This window comes from Scyliorhinus canicula, chromosome 14 (assembly GCF_902713615.1).
Source record: "Scyliorhinus canicula chromosome 14, sScyCan1.1, whole genome shotgun sequence".
Classification (NCBI taxonomy): domain Eukaryota; kingdom Metazoa; phylum Chordata; class Chondrichthyes; order Carcharhiniformes; family Scyliorhinidae; genus Scyliorhinus; species Scyliorhinus canicula.
The window spans coordinates 38,574,418-38,599,293 of NC_052159.1; the positions used below are offsets into that span (position 1 = coordinate 38,574,418).

A 24,876-nucleotide genomic window follows, 5' to 3' on the forward strand; every position below is an offset into this window, starting at 1 on the left:
CGACTAGCACTCCTAGATCCCTTTGTACTTTGGCATTATGAATTTTCTCACCGTTTAGAAAGTAGTCTATGCTTGGATTCTTTTTTCCAAAGTGCAAGACCTCACATTTTCTCACGTTGAATTGCATCAGCCATTTCCTGCACCACGCTCCCAAACTGTCTAGATCCTTCTGCAGCCTCCCCACTTCCTCAGCACTACCTGCCTGACCACCTAACTTCGTATCATCGGCAAACTTCGCTAGAATGCCCCCAGTCCCTTCATCCAGATCATTAATATATATGGTGAACAGCTGCGGCCCCAATACTGAACCCTGTGGGACACCGCTGGTCACCGGCTGCCATTCCGAAAAAGAACCTTTTATCTCAACTCTCTGCCTTCTGTCAGACAGCCAATCCTCAACCCATGCCAGTAGCTCACCTCAAACACCATGGGCCCTCACCTTACTCAGCAGCCTCCTGTGTGGCACCTTATCAAAGGCCATTTGGAAATCCAGATAGACCACATCCACTGGGTTTCCCAGGTCCAACCTACTTGTCACCTCCTCAAAGAATTCTAACAGGTTCGTCAGGCACGGCCTCCCCTTACTAAATCCATGTTGGCTTGTTCTAATCCGACCCTGCTCTTCCAAGAATTTAGAAATCTCACCCTTAACGATCGATTCTAGAATTTTACCAACGACCGAGGTTAGGCTAATTGGCCTATAATTTTCCATCTTTTGTCTTGATCCTTTCTTGAACAAGGGGGTTACAACAGCGATCTTTCAATCGTCCGGGACTTTCCCTGACTCCAGTGATTTATGAAAGATCTCAACCAACGCTTCCGCTATTTCTTCAGCCACCTCCCTCAGAACTCTAGGATGTAGCCCATCGGGGCCAGGAGATTTGTCAATTTTAAGACCTTTTAGCTTTTTTAGCACCATCTCTTTTGTAATGGCAACCATACTCAACTCAGCCCCCTGACCCTCTATAATTTTTGGGATATTACTCATGTCTTCCACTGTGAAGACAGACGCAAAGTACTTATTAAGTTCTCTAGCCATTTCCTCGTCTCCCATCACTAGCCTTCCGGAATCAGTTTGAATTGGCCCAATGTCTACTTTGGCCTGTCGTTTGTTTCTTACGTATTGAAAGAAACTTTTACTATCATTTCTTATATTACTGGCTAGCCTGCCTTCATATTTGATCCTCTCCTTCCTTATTTGTCTCTTTGTTAACCTCTGTTTGTTTTTGTAGCCTTCCCAATCTTCTGATTTCCCAGTGCTTTTGGCCACTTTATAGGATCTCTCTTTTTCTTTGATACATTTCCTGACCTCCTTTGTCAGCCATGGCTGTCTAATCCCTCCCCGGATAATCTTTCTTTTCTTGGGGATGAACCTCTGTACAGTGTCCTCAATTATGCATACAAACTCCTGCCATTTTTGCTCTGCTGTCTTCCCCACTAGGGTCTGCTTCCAGTCGATTTTCGCCAGTTCCTCTCTCATGCCCTCGTAATTACCTTTATTTAACTGTAACAACATTACATCCGATTTTGCCTTCTCTCTTTCAAACTGCAGACTGAACTCAACCATATTATGATCGCTGCTTCCTAAGTGTTCTCTTACTTTAAGATCTTTTATAAAGTCTGGTTCATTACATAGCACTAGGTCCAGAATAGCCTGCTCCCTTGTGGGCTCCATGACAAGCTGTTCCAAAAAGCCATCTTGTAAGCATTCCATGAATTCCTTTTCTTTGGATCCACTGGCTACGTTATTTACCCAATCCACCTGCATATTGAAGTCCCCCACGATCACCGTGACCTTGCCTTTCTGACATGCCTTTTCTATTTCCCGGTACATGTTGCGCCTCTGGTCCTGACCACTGTTAGGTCTGTACATAACTCCCATTATGGTTTTTTTGCCTTTGTGGTTCCTCAATTCTACCCACACAGACTCCACATCATCCGACCCTATGTCGTTTAGTGCCATAGATTTAATTTTGTTCTTAACTAACAAGGCAACCCCACCCCCTCGGCCCACCTCCCTGTCTTTTCGATAGGTTGTATATCCTTGGATGTTTAACTGCCAGTCCTGAACCCTCTGCAGCCATGTCTCTGTGATGTCTACCACATCATAATCATTCACGATGATCTGTGCCATTAGTTCGTCCACTTTGTTACAAATGCTACGAGCATTCAGGTAAAGTGCCTTAATGCTAACTTTCTTATCATTACAGATATTGGAAGTCCTAAGATGTCCAAAGTTATCCTTCCTTTTTGTTGAATTCCTAGTCTGCCTCAAGCTTAAATCCACCTGCCTACATGTTATCCTCCTGCGTATCTTGCCATTTAACTCTATGCTCCCTGTCGCTTTCACTTTCCCTTCCCCCCAATTTAGTAAAGCTCTGGGAACAGATTGCAGGTGGGGAACCTTAAGGTGTGGGAGAAAAATATATTTTCAAATGGCATAATAATGCCACAGATATTTTTAAAAACCGAAGAGGTTTTCCATCGAACAAAGCAAGCCAGCCCTTGGAAGACAGCTTCTCAAGTATTTCATTTTTTTAATAGCGGTGCATATTTAATTTTGGCGTGTGGAAAGACTGCTCTTAGTGACCTATTCCCAAATCCTACAGGAGGAATGCGAACAGCACAGAGTGTACATGATTCCAGGTGACATATTTTACAGCTTGGCACCTCGCTTTAAGTATAAGTGCAGAGAAACTGTCTGACGCAGTTCACTCGACTGGTACAATGGTGCAGCAGAGAAAAGTAGGAGTCTGTGCAGGTTTACCTACGTCAGTGTTGCTATGGAAACAAGTAGTGTGGTCTAAAGCCATGGGAGGAAAGTGTTTTATGCAATAATGTGAGACCAACAAATGATTTTTGAATCAATAAGTCTTTTATGGGTTTTCCGCTTCATTCCTGCATATTTCCATACAATTACAAATACAATCGCCCTCTCTCAATGTTTTAATAATCCATAGATCCCAAAACATCAATGAAGGTAAAAATGTTTCTTATAAGCTTTATATTTGTTAACTTGAAAGGTTGACTTGAAATTCATCTCTGCAATATTGGTCACCTTAGTTGATGTGAAAAATCCTAATAGTTTCTCTGGAAAGACATAAATCTCTTGCTACATTTGCACTTTTCTGATTTAAATCTTTATTGTGAATGGTTACTCCATTTTTAAAAAACACCTTCGGAGTGATGTCTCATTATTGTATAATGTACAAATACATAACCACAGAGTGCATTTTATTTAGTGCATAGAACATGTAACCAACTGACTAACATCTTTGATGACTGATTTGAGCAATGTCATCACTTCAAAGGGATACACTTGAGTCACCATCACAGGAAGACAGAAATTGGGAGACTGTGCTGTTAGTATCCAGTATAACGAGGTGTGACAAACCCCAGGAATTGATATCCTTGAGCAGTTTCACCTTGCTCCCTTAAAAGTGTGACATTTCAAGTTGTGAATACTTCAGCAAAAAGGCTGAGCCATTTGCAACAAGGATAAAAATCTATGCAAACCTTGTTAGTGGCACAAATAACTACCCCTGTACGTTCCCCACCCTCAGGGGACTTTGTAAGCTAGCAGTGATGTGTGCAGCCAGTAGCAGTGAAGGTTAACAGTGCCGTCAATCGTTATTATACAGAGTCCATCACGGCACCATTAGAGGACGTCACAGGATCCGGTTGCTGTGCAGCCTCCTGATGCATTAACAACAGCAACTTGCCTTTAATATGTAAAAACATCTCAAGCTTCACAGAGGCATAATTGGGCAAGTTGGATGTTGAGACACAGAAGGCAATTGGGGTGGGCAAAAGTTTGCTCAAGCGATGGGTTCAAAAGCAAGCCGTCTGAAGTAGAAGAGGGATGTGGAGAAGTTTAGAGATGGAATTCTGGGGCAAGGGGCTCGGCTGACTGCAGATCGTAGGGAGAAGGAGGAAGGAATGCAAAAAAGGGCAGGGTCAGGGTAACACACAATTTGGTGTGTGGTTTGTGGTTGTAGGGCTGGAGGAGGTAACAGAACAGGGTGGGGCATGGCCATGGTAGGTTTTAAACAAAGTAATGAGAATTTTAAGTTTAAAATGTTGGGAGACTTGAGAACCAATGTAGGACAGGGTGATGGATGAGTGGACGAAGATCTGAGCATCAGAGCATTAGATTGAACTGAAGTTCATGGTCTGTGGTGAGGAGAGAGAGGCTGACCTGAGGAGCATCAAAATAATTAAGTCTGGAGGTGCCAAAGACTGGATGAGAATTTGAATCATATGGGCTGACGGAGGAGTAAAGATGGGAATTATTGTGGCGGGGAAGTAGGTAGTCTTTGTGATGGAGAGGATATGAGTGAGAAGCTCAGTTTAGGATCAAATAGAGGGTGGGGAGGGGGGTTATACACTGACTCTAATGTGGGAAGGGAAGCCCCACAATCCTAGAAATCCTGGTTATGTAAACAGTGAGTATGGGCTAAAGTTTGGCTATGGCTTTAATTTTCCCTCTGTTTAAACTGGAAGAAATTCTGGCTGATATAAGACGATGTTGGATAAGTAATCTGGCAACACAGGGACTGGAGGCATGGTGGAAAGTAAATCTGGGTGTCCTGTACATCATTTGGAAGCTGACCCCATGTCTGTGGATGATGTTGCCTATGGGCAGCATCTTGATTAAGGAGAGGTTGGGGTTAAGGATATATCCTTTGGGGACTCGTGATGGGAAGGTTTGACACTAAGCCACATAAGAGAGTCGGACAGATGACCAAAAGCTTGGTCAGTGAGGTTGGTTTTACAGAGATTCTTAAAGGAGAAAAGAGACGAAAAATGACGAGGTTTAGGATGGAAATTGTAGAGTGTGGTGAATGTGATTCACACCGGATTATAATCTGTATATACATGTGTCTGTATTGTAAGTGCAGTTGCACTACCTGTCCTCCAGGGGGAGTAGCTCTGGGAATGCTCGAGTTGTATGGGGCTTCTCCCTTGGCTCTGCCCAGGACTCCTCCCCCGGAAGCTGCTGTGTAAAAGCTCAGTGCCACATGGTCAGCCGGCCAGTTCACCGAAAGTTCAATGACTAACCGGCTGGCTCTGTTGTGAGTATATTAAAACCGCTATTCTAATCCTACAAGCACGTGTCCGTAGAATTGTTGGTTCCAACATAGAGCTTCAGGTCTAGGCAGCTGAAGTCATGCCTGCCAGCAGTGGAGTGATTTAAGCACAAATATCTCAGAGGGTGTGGGTCTGGCAGAGATTACAGAGATGGGAAGGGGTGAGGCCATGAAGGAATTTGAAAACAAGGATGAGAATTTTAAAATTGAGACGCTGTTAAGAAATAAGAGCTGGAGCTTACCAAATGACACATCGAGCAGCAGCACTACACAATACAAACTTGGCTGATCTTGGGCTTCAATTCCACTTTCTGACCTCGCTACATCATTTGATCCGCTGAGGGACCAGAAATCTGTCTATCCCAGCCTTAATTATATTCAACAATAAAGCATCCACAACCCTCTGGGGTAAATGATTTTAAATGTAGACAACCCTTTGAGTGAAAAATCTTCCTCATCTCAGTCTGAAACGATTGTCCCCTGATTCTGAGACTGTGCTCCTGTGCACTAAATTCCCCAGCCAGGGGAAATAATCTCTCAGGGTCTACCCTGCAAAGCCCTTTCAGAATCTTTTATGTCCAATGAGATCACCTCATTCTTCTAAACTGAAGAGAATTTACCAAATGTACTTGTCTATCATCATACCACAGCTCTCTCATCCTAGGAGCCAATCTCGTAAACCTAAGCTGTACTGCCTCCAATGCAAGTATACTCTTCCTTATACATTCACCTGATAAAGGAGCTGCGCTCCGAAAGCTAGTGATTCAAAACAAACCTGTTGGACTTTAACCTGGTGTTGTAAGACTTCTTACCGTGCCCACCCCAGTCCAATGCCAGCATCTCTACATCATGGCTTCCTTATATATGGAGACCAAAACCACACACAGGTGTGGGCCCACTGAAGCCCTGTACAATTGTAGCAAGACTTCTTTATCCCTGCACTCCAATTTCCTTGCAATAAAGGCCAACATCTTATTTACCTTCCTAATCTCTGGCTGTACTTGTGTGCTGACTTTGTATTCCTTGCACAAGTGCATTCATGTCCCTACATCAACATGGGAACAAAGTGTTATATTACGTTGTGTAATATCTTATTTTGCATTTGCTTTCTTCCAAGATAGTCATATACTCAAAAACTTAATGCTGGAAAAAAATGTTGTTGAAGAGTTTTTTTACATTGTGCAGGTTGGTGCTTCTGACAGGTTTCACATGACCATGTCTGATATCTTTGTTGATGCCAGGCCAGTTCACTGCCTGTCGTGCTCTCCTTTTACATTTCTCGATTCCGAGATGCCCCTCGTGAATTTTGTGTCGCATTTCAGAGCGTTGACTTTGTGGATCACAATATTGCGATATTGTAAACATCGCCCTTTTGGCCAACCATGCTGTAGATGATGCATCACCCTTAGCAAAGTTGCATTTTTCTTGCGTGATAAACTCAGATGCCGGAATGTTTTCTGTACATAACTGAGTTTGAGCTTCTATGTCTCTGATGAATTCTAGTGGTGTGCTCTCTGTAGCAATAGAATCTGCATAGATCCGAAGGACCTAAACAAAAATATTCGTAGGGAACACTATCCCATCTAAACGTGTAGAAATCACATGTGAGGTGGCAAATGCTCATACCTTCACAAAACTCGACACTTCGCAGGGATTCTGGCAAATGCAGCTTGATGATTCGAGCAGATTATTATGCACTTTCAATACTCCATTTGGACGCTTCTGCTTCAACCGCATGCCTTTTGAAATAATATCCACTTCAGAGGTTTTACATAGGATAATGGAGCAGATGACTGAGGGCATCAATGGTGTAAGGGTGTATGCCGATGACATAATCATTTGGTCCACGACCGAAGAAGGACATTTTTGTTGTTGAAAGAAGCTTGATTGAAATTAAACCAGGCAAAGTGAACATTTGCACAATCCTGTACATACAGCTGTGGCCCCAATACTGATCCTTGCAATACACCTGCAGCAGGATTCACCAAGCCCCCGCCGGGTCGGAGAATCCCCGGGGGACGGCGCAAATTCCACCCCGCCGTTCCGACGGCAGCTGCCGTATTCTCCAGCGCCGGTTTTCAGGCAGGGCGAGAATCACGCCGCGCCGGTCGGGGGCCGTTGGCAGCACCCCCTCCCCAAGCAATTCTCCAGGCCCCGATGGGCTGAGTGGCCGCCGGTTTCTGGCCAGTCGTGCCAGCGTGAAATGGACATGGTCCCACACGACGGGACCTGGCTGGTAGGCCGGCTAGTGCAGTCCTCGGGTTGAGGGGGGGGGGGGGGAGATCTGGCCCCTAGGGGGACTCCCACGGTGGCCTGGCCCGCGATCGGGTCCACCGATCTGCGGGCGGGCCTGTGCCATCCTTCCGCGCCGGCCTCTGTAGGGCTCTGCCATGGCCGGCGCGGAAAAGACACCCCCTACGCATGCGCAAGAATACGCCGGCCGGTCTGCACATGCACGGAAGCACGCCTGCAGTTCTGCGCATGTGCTAACTCGCACCAGCCCTTCGGCGCCGGTTGGCGCGCTGCCGACCCCTTTGCCGCTGGCCTAGACCCCGGAAGTGCGGAGGTTTTCACAACTTCCGGTTGGCCCGCTGCCGGAGTGGTTCGCGCCATTTTGTTAGGCCGGCGTCGGGCCATCGGGGGATTCGGGAGAATCCGCCCCATTTGTCACAGCTTGCCATTCGATAAATGATCCACTTGTTCCTATCTCTGCTTTCTGTCTGTTGACCATTTCTCAATCCATACCAGTATATTACCTATCTATCCCATGCGCTCTAATTTTGTTTACGAACCATCTATGTGCATCTTTAACAAAAGCCTTCTGAAAAGGGCAGCATGGTGAAATAGTGGTTAGCACAGTTGCTTCACAGCTCCAGGGTCCCAGGTTCGATTCCAAGCTTGGGTCACTGTCTGTGCGCAGTCTGCACATTCTTCCTATGTCTGCTTGGGTTTCCTCCAGGTGCTCCGGTTTCCTCCCACAGTCCAAAGATGTGCGGGTTAGGTGGATTGGCCGTGCTAAATTGCCCGTAGTGTCCTAAAAAGTAAGGTTGGGGGGGGGGGGGGGGGTTACGGGTATAGGGTGGATATGTGGGTTTGAGTAGGGTGATCATGGCTCGGCACAACATCGAGGGCCGAAGGGCCTGTTCTGTGCTGTACTGTTCTATGTTCTATGTCTCCACCCAAACATATCGGGCATGATCCAATGGCCTCACTGCTGGTGAGGTTGATAGGTGTCAAAGCATTAGAAATTGCACGTCTCCATTACAGGGACAGACAACGTTTGTTGATCTAGTCTGTGGCATACATGGAAATGGGCTTCCGTAAAATTTTCATAAAACCAAAGCAAAATACTGCGGATGCTGGAATCTGAAACACAACAGAAAATGCTGGAAAAGCTCAACTGGTCTAGCAGCGTCTGGAGAGAGAAAGCTCTGAAGAAGAGTCATACGGACTCAAAGCATTAACTTTATTTCCTCTCTCCACAGGCGTTGCCAGGGCTGCTGAGCTTTTGCAGCATTCCCTTTTTCCATTTCTAAAATGTTATTGAGCCTTTTTGCAATTTTTTAGGCCACTGAAATGATTCAATTCGATGTGTTAGATGTTTACTATTGAGTAATATGAAAAGGAGTGAATTGCCAACGTGGTAGGCTCAGCTGAGTTTCTTTTGTTCCCAAAAGAATGCAGAAATTCACCGGCAATTCTATCATGTATAGTCATCATTTTGATTTGAGTTTGGCGAAGAGAACAATTGACTACTTTCAAAAGGCTGGAAATGTGGATCTGATTGCTGTTGCGTCATGAACATTCCCATCTTAATCTGAATGATGTAATGATCTCTAATTTACAAAATAAAGAAGGACAATCAGTTCTGAAAATTTGAATACTGTTGGAGTTTTAGTCAATGGGAATTGGAAGTCTTGGATTAAAAATGATCTTTCTGTAGCACACAAGGTGGGCTCCAGTCATTACATTAATAAAATTCTCATTGAAAAAAAATTCAAGTTTTTCTATGCCAGCCAAAATAATTATGCATGAGTCACTGGCGAAAACCTACCCACTCGCTTGTCTATAGATTGTATGTATGTGCACAGAAAAACAACTGGGTATGGTATTGCTCAATTGTTAATATTGCATTGAACAGACAATAGAATATCAATGATTGTGAGATAAACTGGCAGTTTGTAAGACATGGGGCGGGATTCTCCCACTTGGAGCGCCACCATGGCAGCGGGTCCGAGCTCCCGTTTGGGTGATACCAGATGTGAATCACACTGGCGGGAGTTCGGCCGGTCGACGCTGCGCCGGTCGGGGGCCATTGGAAGAGGCCCCCGTGGCGATTCTCCGCGGTCGACCGGCCGAACTCCCTCAGAGTTCCCGCCATTCACATCTGGTCCCACCCGGCGGGAGCACGGATCCGCGGCCACGGTGGCGCTCCTGGTGGGGGGAAGGGGGAATCTGACTCCGGGGGAGGGGGGGGGGCTCAGCGGTGGCCAGGCCCCCGATCGGCGGGGGCCATCGCGATTCGAGGGGGGGACCTAACGTATTCCACGCGGGCCTGCTGTGTGTCTCCGCCAGGTCTGCAGTACCCACACCGAGGTGGGCCGCCGCACGCATGCGCAGACCCGCTTGCGGCCGCCGTGTGCATGCGCGGCCACGCGGTCTGGATAGCAGATCTCTGCTGGCAGCCAGAAGTGCGGGACGCTAGCCAAGGCCCTGCTAACCCCCTGGAAAACGGAGAATCACCTCGGACTTTCGAGGAAAAATTTGAGGAGAATCCCACCCATGATTTTCATTATCTAATAATTAATATCATGATACTCATCAAAGTTTTTAAATAATACCAAACGTATGTAGCTAAGAGTTTCTCTTGACGAATGAAATTGTTCAATAACAGCGATAGAAGGAATTCTTTACCCCTGCACTGAAATGCATGATTTTTAGATAATGTCTAAAAATCAAAGTGCTTGGTTAATTGGTGAATAGTACTTAGATGAGCTACATTTTGTATTTTACCTTTACAGTTACACATCTGTGGCATCTGCTAGGTAGCGTAGGTTATTTAAAAAATTTTCAAGAATGTGCCATAGCTTAAATAATCTGAAAGTGGGTGCTTCAAGTGCAATATAGACTGCAGCTATACGTCAAAAGCAATCTTACTTGAAAGCCTCCAACAAGTAATTTTATGTAGGACACTGGGTGAGTCATTTGCTATTTGGTGTCTGATTGTAAGTTGAATCATGTATTCACATTCTAAATTATTCATTTTTTATTTTGTCAAAGGGGCAGTGTTGTTTAATGTTCATGGGTACTTGCAGTTGGTTTAATTGACATCTATGATGCAGCCTTAAGAAACCACCTGAACCACCCACTCCTGAATCACAGACGTCAGTCTTACGCAAAAAAGCCTTTGCTTATGATAGCTGCTTCTTACTCAGCTGTCCTTACTAGCAGGTATTTTGTCTTTGGGTCTGCATCTCTGTTTTCTTTTTGCTTCATTTCATTATTCCACTACTTGAAGCTATATGTAAAAACAGCACTGAGTGTTTGTGAATTACATGGGAAGAATTTTTGTGTCTAAAATATTTCTCTCACAATGAAGTATATTGAAGGTATGTATGACCATTGTAAAGTTACCATTATAAAAGTTGTAAAGGCATAGGTGATAAGTTACTAATCTAAGTAAATGTTATATTTAATACTATAGTTTTGGAATACTCCTTTGCGTTATTGTAGCTGAACAGGTTAAAGTAAACTAAGCCAAGTTAAATCAACTTTCATGAATGCTATTTTCTATGTTCTCAAATTCTTCTGGGTCTTTGCAACCTTATGCTTAAACTGCAAAGAGATTGAACTTTCCTAACAAAGTATTCTCTATTGAATATAATCAAAGTGTTTGTTGCAGTTTTACGGGTAACAGTAAAACTATGTGGGATTGCATCCAAGCTGGTATCCGAAAATGTATGTTTCCCTTGCAACAAATCATTATGATTTCACAGTTTTAGCAAATGCTGCTAGATGGTTTAAATGTTTTGCAATTTATATGATGTCTTTAAACTGCACTGTTTACTGTAGTTCTGACGACGTTATTGCATTACCACAAAGAGAGGGAGCTGCTGTTAAACTGTTCACTTGCATTGCTCGGACAAATCAATTTACCTTGATTCAGACAAATTGATGGGACAGTCAATTATTTTCAATTAGTAAAAGCTAAAACAGTTCTAAAACTGCAGAGTTTTGTTTGAGCTAAAGTTTACGGAGAATGATGACTGGGAGGTCTGCTAAGAATAGCTTTGGAATAGTTGAGGTTTGGGAGGTGACAGAGGTGAGGGATTTGTTACAAATAAACTGAGAGATGTTACAAAGATGGAAGTTAGAATTCTTTGCCACATGGAGTTGAGAGTGCCAGTCGAGTCAAATACGATTTATTTTTCATTCTTTCATGGGATGTGGGTGTCACTGGCAAAGCAGCATGTGTTGCCCATCCCTAATTGACCTTGAACTGAGTGGCTTGCTAGGCAGTTATGTGTCAGCCATATTTCTATGGATCTGGAGTCGTATATAGGCCAGACCAGGTCAGGTTGGCAGATTTCCTCCCCTAAAGGAAATTAGTGAACTAGTTGGATTTCTGCAACAATTGATTGTTTCATTATTACTGAGACAAGCTTTATATAGATGTATTAGCTGAATTTAAGTTCAGCCAGCTGCCATGGTGAGATTTGAGCCCGTGTCCCCAGAGCATTAGTTGGATTATTAGTCCAGTGACATTGCCACGACACCATCATCTCCCCTATGACAGTGAGGAAGCAAACAATTTGGTTCAACTTGAGAGAGAGAGAGAGGCACATACACACACACACACACACACACACATACAAAATTGTGGTGAGGATAAATGATTTATGGAAGGACCGGAAGATACTACTTCAGTCTTCGCAATGAATTACTGAAGAAAATTGCACCTTTATTCAGGATATTTATTTTAAAAATTATTTTCATAGGACATGGTGTTGTCCTACAAACGTCAACATAGGTCAACATTTTTATGGCCCATCCTTAATTCCCCTTGAGAAGATGACGGTGAGCCACCTCCTTGAACCGCTGCGGTCCATGAGGTGTGGGGACACCCACAATGCTGTTCAGGAGGGAATTCCAAGATTTTGACCCAGCAGCAGTGAAGTAACAGCAACATAGTTCAAGTCACGATGGTGTTTGGGTTGGAAGGAAACTTGCAAGTGATGGTGTTCCCATGCACCTGTTGCCTTTGTCCTTCTAGACAATGTACTGTCAAGGGAGTTTTCGTGAGTTGCTATGGTGCATTCTTTAGATGGTACACATTGAGCGTTGGTGGTGATGATTATCTGATGAACAGTATGAATACAGAAACCGGGGATAGTTGCAAAAGCAGGTGGAATGGTACAGCTAAATGGTTGACAGTGTAAATGTAGAATTAGGACCCATGCCTTTGGATGTTGTCACTATTGGGCTGCAGAGCTATGAAGGGCAGGGATGACGGGGCAAAACAGATCTTTGGGGGGCTCCAGAGAATTTTGGAGAGGAAAGAAAGCTTGAGTTGAGGCAGCAATTTTTAATGACAGCGGGGTAGGATTTTAATTTTAGAGCTGGGATGATGGTTGCTTTGATACGAAAGGATCAGTGCTTGAGGGAATACTTTGCAATATCAACTGGCATGCCAGCCAAGATGGAGAGGATGGTCAGCAACTTGGTGCGAATGGGGATCAAGGGAGTGGGTGGTGAGTCTCCTGGGAAAGATCAAATCAAAGATGGGACAGAAACTCAAAAGAGATACAGGTTCATGGTTCGAGCACAGTGGGAGCCTTCGTGGAGCTCTGGCTTTGTGGTCAAGAGGATGTGTGATGTGATAGTGGCAGCTGAACTGACAGTCTCAATCTTCATGATAAAAGAAGTCATTGGGCTCCTTGCATTCGCAATTTAATTGCATCATAACCACCCCCACGTCCACTTTCAGAACTTATCAGATTTTACAACCTTTTGGCCTCACAAGAGACTAAGGTATAAAAGGTGGGGAGGAGGAAGGGATGACAGCTGGACCGGTATCACGATGTGCGGAGGGCGGTCTAGGCAGTTAGAAATTAAAACCGCTAAATTAAATAGTGAATTTTGCACAGTATCTTGTACAGTGTGGTTCAACAACAAAGCAAAACCAGTACTTGGATATGCCCACATTTACTCTGGTGCCACCATGCAACAGCAGCTTCATACTCCATTTCAGTAACTGCATACTGCAAGTGTCTAGGGAAAGCAGTGTGAATGGTTCTATGTAAGAACGTCGTTACTGAACGGAGACGCTGATTATTTTATTTTAATAGGGTAAAATGAATAATATTACTACTTTATTATGAGGAAAACATTTTTCTGGAATCTGCTCAGAATTCACTCGTCCCTTCACAACATAATGAAATAGATCCCATGTACCAGTTTGCCTAATATATTAATGAATCGATTAAAGCTCTTGTTGGAATGAAACTATTATTCATTTATCAGTCTACATTGGAATTCTGTGAAATGATCTTCTATTATTCAGCCCAGGTTCAAAAGGCCACTGTGTCTTATTAACTATCTGAAGTCTAATCCGGAAGACTTCCTCTGTGAACAATGTGCAGCAAAACTGTAAACATGTTTAGAATTCTTTTCCCTTTTGTTAAAGGAAATCTTTTACGTTATATAAATGCCTTATCTCAGGGCAGCAAACGGTTCTCTTGATCAAAAATGGAAAGAATTATTTTCAGTTTTTCGACAGGAGAGAGTCAATCCTGGGATGACCAATTTTATTTTTTTACAGATGCTGGATTCAGCTTCAGCACATTTCGGATTGATCATCATTTAAATCAATGTCAAGAATGCAACCATTTTAATTTAGCTGATGTGATTATTTTACCCCAAACTAAATGTGCATAGCATATAACTTAGTTTCATCAAATTGACATTTAATAATTGCGCAGTGGCAGACCTTAGTATGTGAGTCATGCACACTAGTACAGAGACCGATTTACAGTTCATGGGATCCCGTGCTCAGGTTCATTTTCAGGGCTCCCTCCACCCCGGGATTTGAAGGCCGAAGACCACCCCTCACGCACACTTGCTCTCTTTACCCACCCCTCACGCACATACTTCCTTCCCCCATCCCTTACACACACTCTCTTCCTCCATCCCTCACACACACATTCTCTTGCATTCTCTTAGCGGAACTGTTTCTTTCATGTATGTGATGAATGGTTACTGTACCCTTAACACTATGTAGGTGATGCCCCTTTAACACCGGGTTTGGAACCTTGGAGGACTCTGCCTCCGGCTCTGCCCACCAGGGAGCCATATATAAGGTTATGCCCTGTAGGCGGCACTCAGTAAGCACACGTCTCTGTAGCTGGCTAGTTCTCTGCTTATTAAAGCCTTCATTTACCATTCCAGTTTTTGTTCATAGATGGTATCAAGAATTAGGGAGACTGTGGCCCCAGTATTGACCTCCACTTTTTATAGGACGTCCGTTCAATTTTGAAACTACCCAGAACCAATGAGATTCACCTTGAACTGAAAGTACATTTAACTTAATTTCTCATCAGAATAATGTGCTGTACCTTCATTGTTTGTCTTATTTTCTTCCAACATGTAGATTTTCTTGGTTGAATTTATTTTATTTCTTTCTTTTGGTGTGTTCTGTGTTTTTCTTTGAAAGTTATTCTCTGGAGAAACCGATTTACTCCAGCAAGCTCTTGCTGTATGGTCAATTCTTCCACAATTATTGCATTGGCTATCCTAGCTCCAGCAATCGACGTGTGAATGGCTTGTTTTTGCAGAATGATTATATGCCCGCTGCTGGATCCCAGACTTTCTCTGGACCACAGCCAGTTCATGGATCCTCAAGCCTGCTCTGAGCTGAGAAGCCTCCTTCGCAGCCAACTCCATTCAAACAGCTACATCTAAAGCTGTTTGCAGACTTAAATTTTGTTTCATTAATAATCTTCTCTGAATGGCCTAATTTTTCAACCCACAAACCATGCGGTCTCTAATTGTATCATCTCGCAAGTCACCAAATTCACAATACTCTGCGAGAAGCTTTAGAGTCACGACATACTGCTACATTCTCCCTTTCCAGCTGATTCCTACAGTGAAATCAAAACAGCTCCATAATGGTCAATGGCTTTGGTGCATAATGGTCTTCTCATATTTTAACCATTCTAGATATGTTTTGTCACTTGGTTTCTCGGGTTGGACCAGACTTCGGAGTAAATTAAAAGTTCCACAGCCAATGGCACTAAGAGAAACAGGGACCATAATATCTTCTCAAATGTTATCGGCGAGGATATAATAGTGGAATTTTTCTGCATATGAATTCCAGTTTTCTGAGTCTTCCTCAAGTGGGCCCATCAATAAAAAACAAATCCCCCCCCCCAATTTTGCAGTGATCTCGGAATGCTCTCACAACTTCCCTTCTAAAAATGGTCTAGTTAATAATGAATTAGCCAATTGTTGCAGCTTGCAATGCTAGAAATGTTTTTCTTTGCCCCATTCTTCCTCTTTGTCTTACTCTACTGCATGTGGCGAGCTCAGCAGCCTGAACTCCTCGAGCCAGGTTAACTTTAAAAAATGGGCCATTACTTTTTAATTTATTTTTAATAAAAATTCAGAGTACCCAATTCATTTTTTCCAATCAAGGGGAAATTTAGCGTGCCCAATCCACCTAGCTTGCACATTTTTGGATCATGGGGGGGAAACCCACGCAAACACGGGGAGAATGTGCAAACTCCACAGGGACAGTGACCCAGAGCTGGGATCGAACCTGGCGCCATGAGGTCACAGTGCTAACCCACTGTGCCACCGTGCTGCCCTTTCCTTTTTAATTTATGCCCAACAACTTTGTTGGTCTGATGCCAGGTGTGGGGTGCAATCACAGACTTTCTGTTGATCTGCCTCAATATTGGCCATCAAAAGCTTCAATTTACATTTTCCCTTTGGAAAATAATCTTTTTCCTAATCCCATCCTCATCGCCAGTTTTCTCTTTATCCTGTTGTGTGTTGTACTTGTGCGATAAAAGAATGGAAATGCTGAAGCATGTGTGTTCAACGCAATAATCAATAGATGTTTATTAGATGGTTACAAAACTGTACAAAGGCTTCATCTAGACTGAGAGAAAGTCCGTGAAGTAGACAATGATGTCATGGACTATCACATGACTAATCTTTTAAAGTGACCATGCAACAACACAACAACAACCTCCGTATATAACAGTCACCTTATCAGTTTTTTCCAGTGCATTTTTGGCATTCAATTGTGGCTTTAACCTCAGCTGTATCTGATGTAATCTTGCAAATGTTTTATACTTTGTGAAACATTTATTTTTGAGGCTACTTTCATTTCTGTAAGTAACTTTGGGGTGGATTCTCAATTATTTGGCCTATGTCCCCACACCGTCATGAAAACTGTGGTCTTTTACGCCCAAAAAACTGGCATCAAAAGGCCACCAATTCACCGTATTTCAGGGGGCTAGCAGGCAGCTGTCGTAGAGCTCACAGCTGTAGCTGCTGATATGGCGCCCTACACTTCCGGGTCAGAGGCCACGCACAGCAGCGGTCTCCAGCGGCCCCGGCGTGTTCCTTGGCAGACTCAGCCCGCAGACGTAGACTGCCGAAATAGTGTTCCTCATCGGCCGCCCGCCCATATGCATAGGCCCCAGTCCCGAATGAAGCCCCCTTGCCCTCCTCCCCCGACTGTGGAGGCCCGGACTGAGTCCACAGCTGCCACGCGAGGTTCCCAAATGGCAGGACCATGTTAGAACCACGTCGTCGGCAATTTGGCCGGTCGGGGATGGAGAATAGCAGGGCGGACCTCAGGCAATGGCCTGAAGCCGTTGGATACTCGGAGCGGTGTACACCACGGGTATGCTAATTTTCAGGGGCCTGAGAAAAGCGAAACCGCCATCGGTCCAGATTTTGTCCGTGAAAACAAATTCTCCGCCCCATCGCCAAACGCAATTTCGGCGTCAGGGTGCGGAGAATCTAGCCCTATATCTTTCTGATCCACAACTTATTTTTATCATCCATCACACACCGATCTCCATTTTTGAAAGCTTATACCTGAAAATTGAATCCATTCTTACAGCAGGTGCAACAGGTTGTCTGCAATAATAATTTTCTCAACCAAATTAAATATGATGATACGATGCCTATTGAACTCAATTGAGGTGTTGTTAAGACATGGAATATTCCCACCAGAAACAGTGGCAGCAATTAATTCTATCTTCCATTACCGATTAATTGCATCCATTGGTGTGCTCACGTCTGTTTAGGTGAATTAAATTGGTGAATAAGATTAATTGTCTTTGTAACTCCAATATTGAAGCTCAGCTGACAGCTTGGGCAGCAGTTGGTGCTTGACAATATTTACATAATTTTGTCTGTTTCCAATGCAGTGTCTGCAATTTCTCACACTGTTAATGGTGGTAAAACCTGCAATTGTATGGCATATCTCAGAAATATCAACATGGAGAGAGAGATTTTGATTGGAAATACAACAACTATTTATGCTGCAAAAGATAATAGACACAGGAAACAAGATGTTACTAAACGAGACGTTGGTTGAGAAATGATTAATGGAAAAGACACCTGGGAGCTCCCTGCAAATTCTCAAAATCTTACCAAGATCTTTCACCTAAACGGGACATTTGTTTAAAAGCTCACCTGGAAAGTAACACCTTTGGCAGTGCAACCTTCCCTATAGTGGGCCTCCAGGGTTCCCTCCTCCGTTTCTTTATCAACGTGCTGCCCTTCAGCAACTGTAATGGGGTTAGCTTTCACATATAGATTGATAATATCCAGCGCGAGCTCTCCATCACTCCTCTTTCTTTCAATAGACTCGGCACTGTCCAACATCAAATACTGGTGAATCACAGCTTCCTTTATCTCAATATTTGGCAGACTGAAGTCATTTCATCTGATATAATGTCCATTCTTTTGCAACTAACTGCTCCCCCTCCCAGCTGAAATCAAGCTATTTGCAATATCAATGACCTGTTTGACGCAACTATCATCACGGTGGTATGAATTGTGTCTCTTCAATGTTGCCAGGTTTTTTTCCACCTCATCTCCTCTGCCATCAAAACCTTTCTACATACCTTTGGATGATTATTATAACACATTAGTCTCCAAACCCCCACCTGCCTTTTTTCGTAACCTCCTTGTTTATTCTCTGTCACATACATCCTGTTCCCAAGACCCAGAAACACATAATTCAAAACCATTGCTCTTGTCTCTAAATTCTTCCAAAATCGTAACCTACCCTATCTCTAAATCACATGTGCCATATTCTCTCTTGAACACGCTTCCTCTTGAGGCTTTTATGCACCAATGCAGCTTTATAAACAATGGTTGGGCCACAACTAGGTTTTTGAATCCAGTACGGATCACCACACTTTATGAAGGATATGAGAGTCCTTAAAAAAGGTGCAGTGGAGATTTACTAGAATGGTCCAGGGATGAACAATTTTAACTGCAAGGTTAGATTGCATTAGCTTTGGTTGTTCTCCTTGGAACAAAGGAGATTGAGGGGGGATAAGATAGACAAAGAAAAGCTGTTCTCATTAATTGATTGTACAAGGACTATGGAACACAGATTTAAGTTTTGGGGTAAGAGACGCAGGTGAGGTGTGAGAAGGCTTTTATGCAATCATAGAATCATAGAATTTACAGTGCAGAAGGAGGCCATTCAGCCCATCGAGTCTGCACTGGCTCTTGGAAAGAGCACCCTACCCAAGGTCAACAACTCCACCCTATCCCCATAACCCAGTAACCCCACCCAACACTAAGGGCAATTTTGGACACTAAGGGCAATTTATCATGGCCAATCCACCTAACCTGCACATCTTTGGACTGTGGGAGGAAACCGGTGCACCCGGAGGAAACCCACGCACACACGGGGAGGATGTGCAGACTCCGCACAGACAGTGACCCATGCCGGGAATCGAACCTGGGACCCTGGAGCAGTGACGCAACTGTGCTAACAACTGTGTTACCGTGCTCCCCATTGAGTCTGAACCGATCCTGCGAAAGACCATCACACCTAGGCTCAATCCCTCACCCTTTCCCTGTAATCCCACTAAACCTTTGGACACTTAGGGGCAATTTAGCATGCACACCTTTGGACTGTAGGAGGATACCGGAGCATCTGGAGGAAACCCATGCAGATAAGTGGAGAATGTGCAAACTCCACACAGCCAGTGACACGAGGTTGGAATCAAACTCAGGTCCCTGGTGCTGTGAGGCAGCTGTGCCTTTGGTGGTCCAAAAATAATTTTCACAATCCTGCCACTGCTTCATGATAATATGATTGAAACTATTTTGTGTGAGAGGTCTGAGACAGTCCCTTCATTATCCAGACCCATCTCAAGTAAAAATGATGTGGAGATGCCGGCATTGGACTGGGGTGGGCACAGTAAGAAGTCTTACAACACCAAAGTCCAACAGGTTTGTTTCGAATCACTAGCTTTCGGAGCACTGCTCCTTCCTCAGGTGGATCAGTAAAGATATGTGATAGCCCCTATACTATTTATAATCTACCTGGCTGAGGCTATTCACTTAATCAAAGATCAACTGCCCCCTGATGTATGTATTAAATACTGCCTAGATGGAAAACTCTTTAACCTCAGTTGCCTCCATGCCAAAACTAAGCTGACCACTATTGAGATACTATTAAGCAATATTAAGAGATATGGGTCAAAGGCAGGTATATGGAGTTAGGCCAGAGATCAACCATGATCTCATTGATTGGTGGGACAGGCTTGAGGGGCAGAATGGCCTTCTCCTGTTCCTATACATGATCTACAGTTTGTAGATGACTGCAGTGTCATTGCCAACTCTGCACCAGACTTTCAAGCTATTCTTGATCTCTTTCAATTCTGCATATAAAAGATGTGACCTGTCTTTAAATGTTGCCAAAACTGACGATCAGCTAAGTATTCCACTTCCCATATATCTTGACAGTAAGAAGTCTTACAACACCAGGTTAAAGTCCAACAGGTTTGTTTCAAATCACTAGCTTTTGGAGCACTGCTCCTTCCTTCACCAAAAGCTAGTGATTTGAAACAAACCTGTTGGACTTTAACCTGGTGTTGTAAGACTTCTTATTGTGCTCACCCTAGTCCAACGCCGGCATCACCACACCGTATATCTTTAATGAGAGACTGGAAAATATTGAGCCCTCCCTACATCTTGACAGTGACTCGTTCAGAAGGCCACCATTGACGAAGAGATCAAACATTGAATCAGTTGCACCAGCTTAGCCTTCTATGAACTGTGGCAGCAAATGTTTGACAACAAAAACCTCTAAGTCAACAAAAGTCCCAGTTTTTGTCACCATACTTACTGCACCGCAGTGAGACCTGGACCAGGTATCAGTGGCACATAAGAGTGCTGGAGAGTTTCCAAGAGCAATGCCCCATCACATCCTCCAGACCATCGATCAAATGCTAGTATTCTTCTTGAAGTCAATTTGACAAACATTCAGGCAAAACTCCTTCAAAATCAACTACGATGAACCATACACTGTGTTTGGATGGCCAAAAATTATCTTCCCGGCCATGCCCTGTTTTTTCAACTCTCAAATGGCCAGCGTACCAGGAGCTGACAAAGAAAATGCAACAAAGCCACTTTGAAGATCTCCTCGAAACATGTAACAATGCCATTAATGACTGGGTGGAGCTTGCTGCCAATCATTCAAAACGGCGTCAACGTCCATCAAGCTTTGAGTCCAAATGCCTTAAGGAAGAGGCAATGGAGTAGGAAAGAAAAGGAAGCAAATCGTGCCTTGCGTTCCCACTACTTCATGGGACATCTTGCCTATGTGCCCAACAATCTACGGTTCAAGAATCAACCTATTCACTCACGTGAGTACCCATGGCAGGGAATGATGGCCCTGAGTAGACATCATCCTCAAGTCAAGGGACAGCTAACAATGATGACTCAATTTATTTCAAGATACTTCTCCAGCGCTCCCGCAATTATTTTGCTGCATGGGGAGATGGCGTAGTGGTAATGTCACTAGACCAGTAATCCGGAGGCCTAATGCTGATGGCAGCTGGTGGAATTTAAATACAATTAATAACTCTGGAATATAAAGATAATCTCAATAATGGTGACCATGACAACTATACTCAATTCTTGCCCTGCTGATTCACAGAAGGACATCTTCCACCCTTACCTGGTCTGGCCTACAAGCGACTCCAGACCCACAGCCCACTGAAATGGCCTTGCAAGCCACTCAGCGGCAGCTGGGGAGGGAGAACAAATGCTGGCCTTGCCAGTGATGGCCACATCCCATGAAAGAATAAAGGGAAAAAGCCCCGCTGCCGCCCTTAACAGTTCATTCCAGACATTATGGGCGGGATTCTCCGTTGCCCGATGTAGTGGCGAGAGGGTGACCAGGCGGTGACCCATGGGGTCGCGGATGGTGTGCTGGGTCTGCGCATGGCCGGCGCCATGTACAGTGCGACCGCTGCAGGTCGTCGCTGTGCATATGCGCGGCCAGGGAGCCGGCCATTTTCGGCACGGGAGCTGGGAGTTTCGCCCGGCGGCACTGCAAGACCCTCACCGGTCATGGAATCAGTGAGGGGTCAGTGCTGATTTTTTTTGGTCGTAAAACGTCGGCAAATTCTCTGTTCAAGCTGGCACTTAACCGTTGAAACGGAGAATTCAGCCCGATGCAATTCGTCAGGCTATTATCAGAGGTCAGTTCTACAGCGGCAAAGTTTATCTTGATTATTATTCTAAGAAGTTTGAGGAGTAAAAGGCATCTTCTAGCAAAGGAAATGAAGTAGGTGAATTTCTGTGGATGGTTGTGTTTAATTATACGAAACGTTCTTGATAAAATAAGAATCCACAAGGCTACTTGTGAAATATAAGGAAAATTTCCCGCACTGATTATTTACCCATTTTGTCCTAATCTTAATAACGAAGAACACAAGTAGTGGTAATGCAGACACGTGCTGTGCTCGGAAGAGGTGGTAGGTATTTGAACGTCTCCACCCAAATGAGCCAGTGAACAGTGAAGTGGAAAGTAGCTATCTAAACGATCAGAAAGGGCCTTTGCACCAAAAGACATCTATCTTCTTGTGGCTTCTTTCTTAGCAACATTGGAAGAAGCATTGAGCATTGTTGCACGAGGAATCTAAATATAACAAGTAAATCATGAAATAAGATAGAAACATAAAAAAGGTCAACCTTAGATTCTAAGAACTTGCAGAATGCAGGACAGTTTAAGTAAAATTCATATATTTAGAATGCCACTGACTCTGAGAGATGGCCATCAGTCCACAAAGCTTGTCTAGTGCACAAATTGCTAAATGATTGTGACCTTACAGATATTTCTTATTTTAGTGAACGGGACTCCTGGTAGCCAGCTTTCCACTCCAAGGTCTGCCAAGACACCAAGCCCATCGCCAACCAGCCCAGGCAGCCTACGCAAACAGAAGGTGAGATCTTCAAATTACATACAGAGAGGTTTGACTGGTCAAAGCAATTAATCATCAAAAAAAAAGTAACAATACCGAAGAAGTGTGACAGAAATTTCAGAGGGACTCATTAACTGCGAGTGAACTGCTCTAGGGGAGAAAGAAAACAGCTCTTCACACTCTTTGGTATTAAAAGCATGGTGACATTTGTGTCAAATGAAAAGCAAGACCTTTCAGTAACAGAGAAAAAGCAGCTTTGTAGCTGTGCATCATAAAACATTAAATCCTCAGCCATAAGTACAACAATGCAAATTGGTTATGCTAAAAGAAAAGGCACAGTGTTCCTCAGAGCCCTGTAGATAAGTGTAATGGTTTGAATTACAATTCTTATTGATTATTACTGTACCTTTAAAGTATGAATACGTTTGGAATTGTAACCAGAAGAATCAGACAAATGCAGAGATTTGGTATAAGCTTAATTTGATTATGTACCAAAAAGAAAAATCATTGTGCATTATTTTGATACATCTGCCTTTTGTCATAGTTCCGGTATGTTGCCTGGCAACACATTCAACTGCACCAGCGTCAAGCTTTTCCTTCATCGTTCTAAACATGAATGAATTCACAAAAATATTATGCAAGCCCAACTGAAATTTCATTGCAATCATTCTCAATGGACGACATTTTTCTTTCATGAACCCTTTATAAATTTTCTAAATGCTCGGGGTACAACTTTTTATTGTATTATAATATTTCTATATTTGTAATCATTGTAACCATTTTTTTTTTAAAATGGATCTGGTGCTGCAAAAGGCTGGGGGGGGTTTCTCCGACCCCCCGCTGGGCCGGAGAATCCCCGGAGGGCGGCGTGAATCCCGCCCCGACGTCGGCTGCCGGATTCTCTGGCGCCGGTTTTTCGGCGGGGGCGGGTATCGCATCGCGCCGGTCAGGGGTCATTGGCAGTGGTCCGTCCCCCCCCCCCGTCCCCCCCCCCCCCCCCCGCCCCGGCGATTCTCAGCTCCGCGATTAGACAAGCGGCCGCCCGTTTTCGGCCTGTCCCACTGGAGTAAATCAAACAAGGTCCTTACGGACGGCCTGCGGAGTCCTTGGGGGGGTCGTGGGGGGATCTGGCCCCGGAGGGGGGGAGGGGTACGGTGGCCTGGCCCATGATCGGGGCCCACCGATCTGCAGGTGGGCCTGTCCCGTGTCTCTAGCATTGCTGCTTGAGGGGCCCACTGATCTCCGGGCGGCCCGACGCAGGAGTGGTTCACACCGGAACAGCCCGCCCCGCCGGATAGCGGAGAATCACGGCCCAGAGATGTGCGGGTTATCTGTCTTCCAAAGATGTGCGGGTTAGGTGGATTGGCCATGCTAAATTGCCCGTAGTGTAAGGTTAAAGGGGGGATTGTTGGGTTACGGGTATAGGGTGGATACGTGAGTTTGAGTAGGGTGATCATTGCACGGCACAACATCGAGGGCCAAAGGGCCTGTTCTGTGCTGTACTGGTCTATGTTCTAGATGTTGAGACAAATGACATTTATTGCTGATGGTTGTTTAACTTGGAGAAGAGGTTTTGACAAACCAGTCATTTGGCAGTCAACATTTCTCTTTTCACTTTTTAATAAAAAGGGTAGATGTGTATATAAAGTCCACGTCACAATACATTTTCGCTCAGGTCAGAAGAAATAGGAATTGCACCCAATTAAAAGAATTAGGATTACTTGTAGCCTGACCCAGTATCAAAGGGAATACTGACGTTGAGCCTGAAGACAGATATCCAGCTGCCCGGCATCAAAGCCGATCAGTAGGCTTTATACAGTTTTTTTTACTGATATATGCCTCACTTTAGTGAAATGCTGGCCCACGCAATGGTTAATGAGTTCTCATTTTTTTTTTTAAAGTAAACTGAGGGGTTAATAGAATTGAGTATGTTATTCTACATCATGCTGCTGCTAAAGAAATAATTTAAAAGACAGTATGCAAACTGTACTACATTCCATCTCACAGTGTGTGTACCTCCCCCTCTCCAGGGATGATTCAGATTCTGTGGGAGACTCAATGTTGAGAGACAATGGAGCAAAGTCTCAGGTGTTTGTTATGTAAGAGAATAACATTTAACTATTGCGATATTTTACCATTTTCAGATGTTTTTTGTTCCTTAGCTGTTACTGAAAATAGATTGAAGGTGGAAAAAAAGGATTGCATTTAAAGTTCAACCAATTAAACATGTCCCTTTTAATTAGGCGATGACCACATAATCTGAAAATAAAGAGTTGGGGCGGGATTCTCCGACCCCCCCGCCGGGTCAG

The 24,876-nt window shown here is 44.2% G+C and overlaps 1 protein-coding gene across 4 annotated transcripts in view; it reads left to right on the forward strand.

Annotated features, from left to right (window-relative positions):
* dclk1a (doublecortin-like kinase 1a) overlaps positions 1–24,876 on the forward strand; it is a 475,245-nt gene that overhangs the window by 326,987 nt on the left and 123,382 nt on the right. For 3 of the 4 annotated variants that reach the window (XM_038818045.1, XM_038818046.1, XM_038818044.1), the window contains exon 6: positions 22,494–22,588. In XM_038818045.1, the coding sequence (XP_038673973.1) occupies positions 22,494–22,588 (95 nt within the window). Of the gene's footprint in view, positions 1–10,523; positions 10,700–22,493; positions 22,589–24,876 lie in introns of those variants that run through there. The other variant, XM_038818047.1, reaches the window with a different exon arrangement.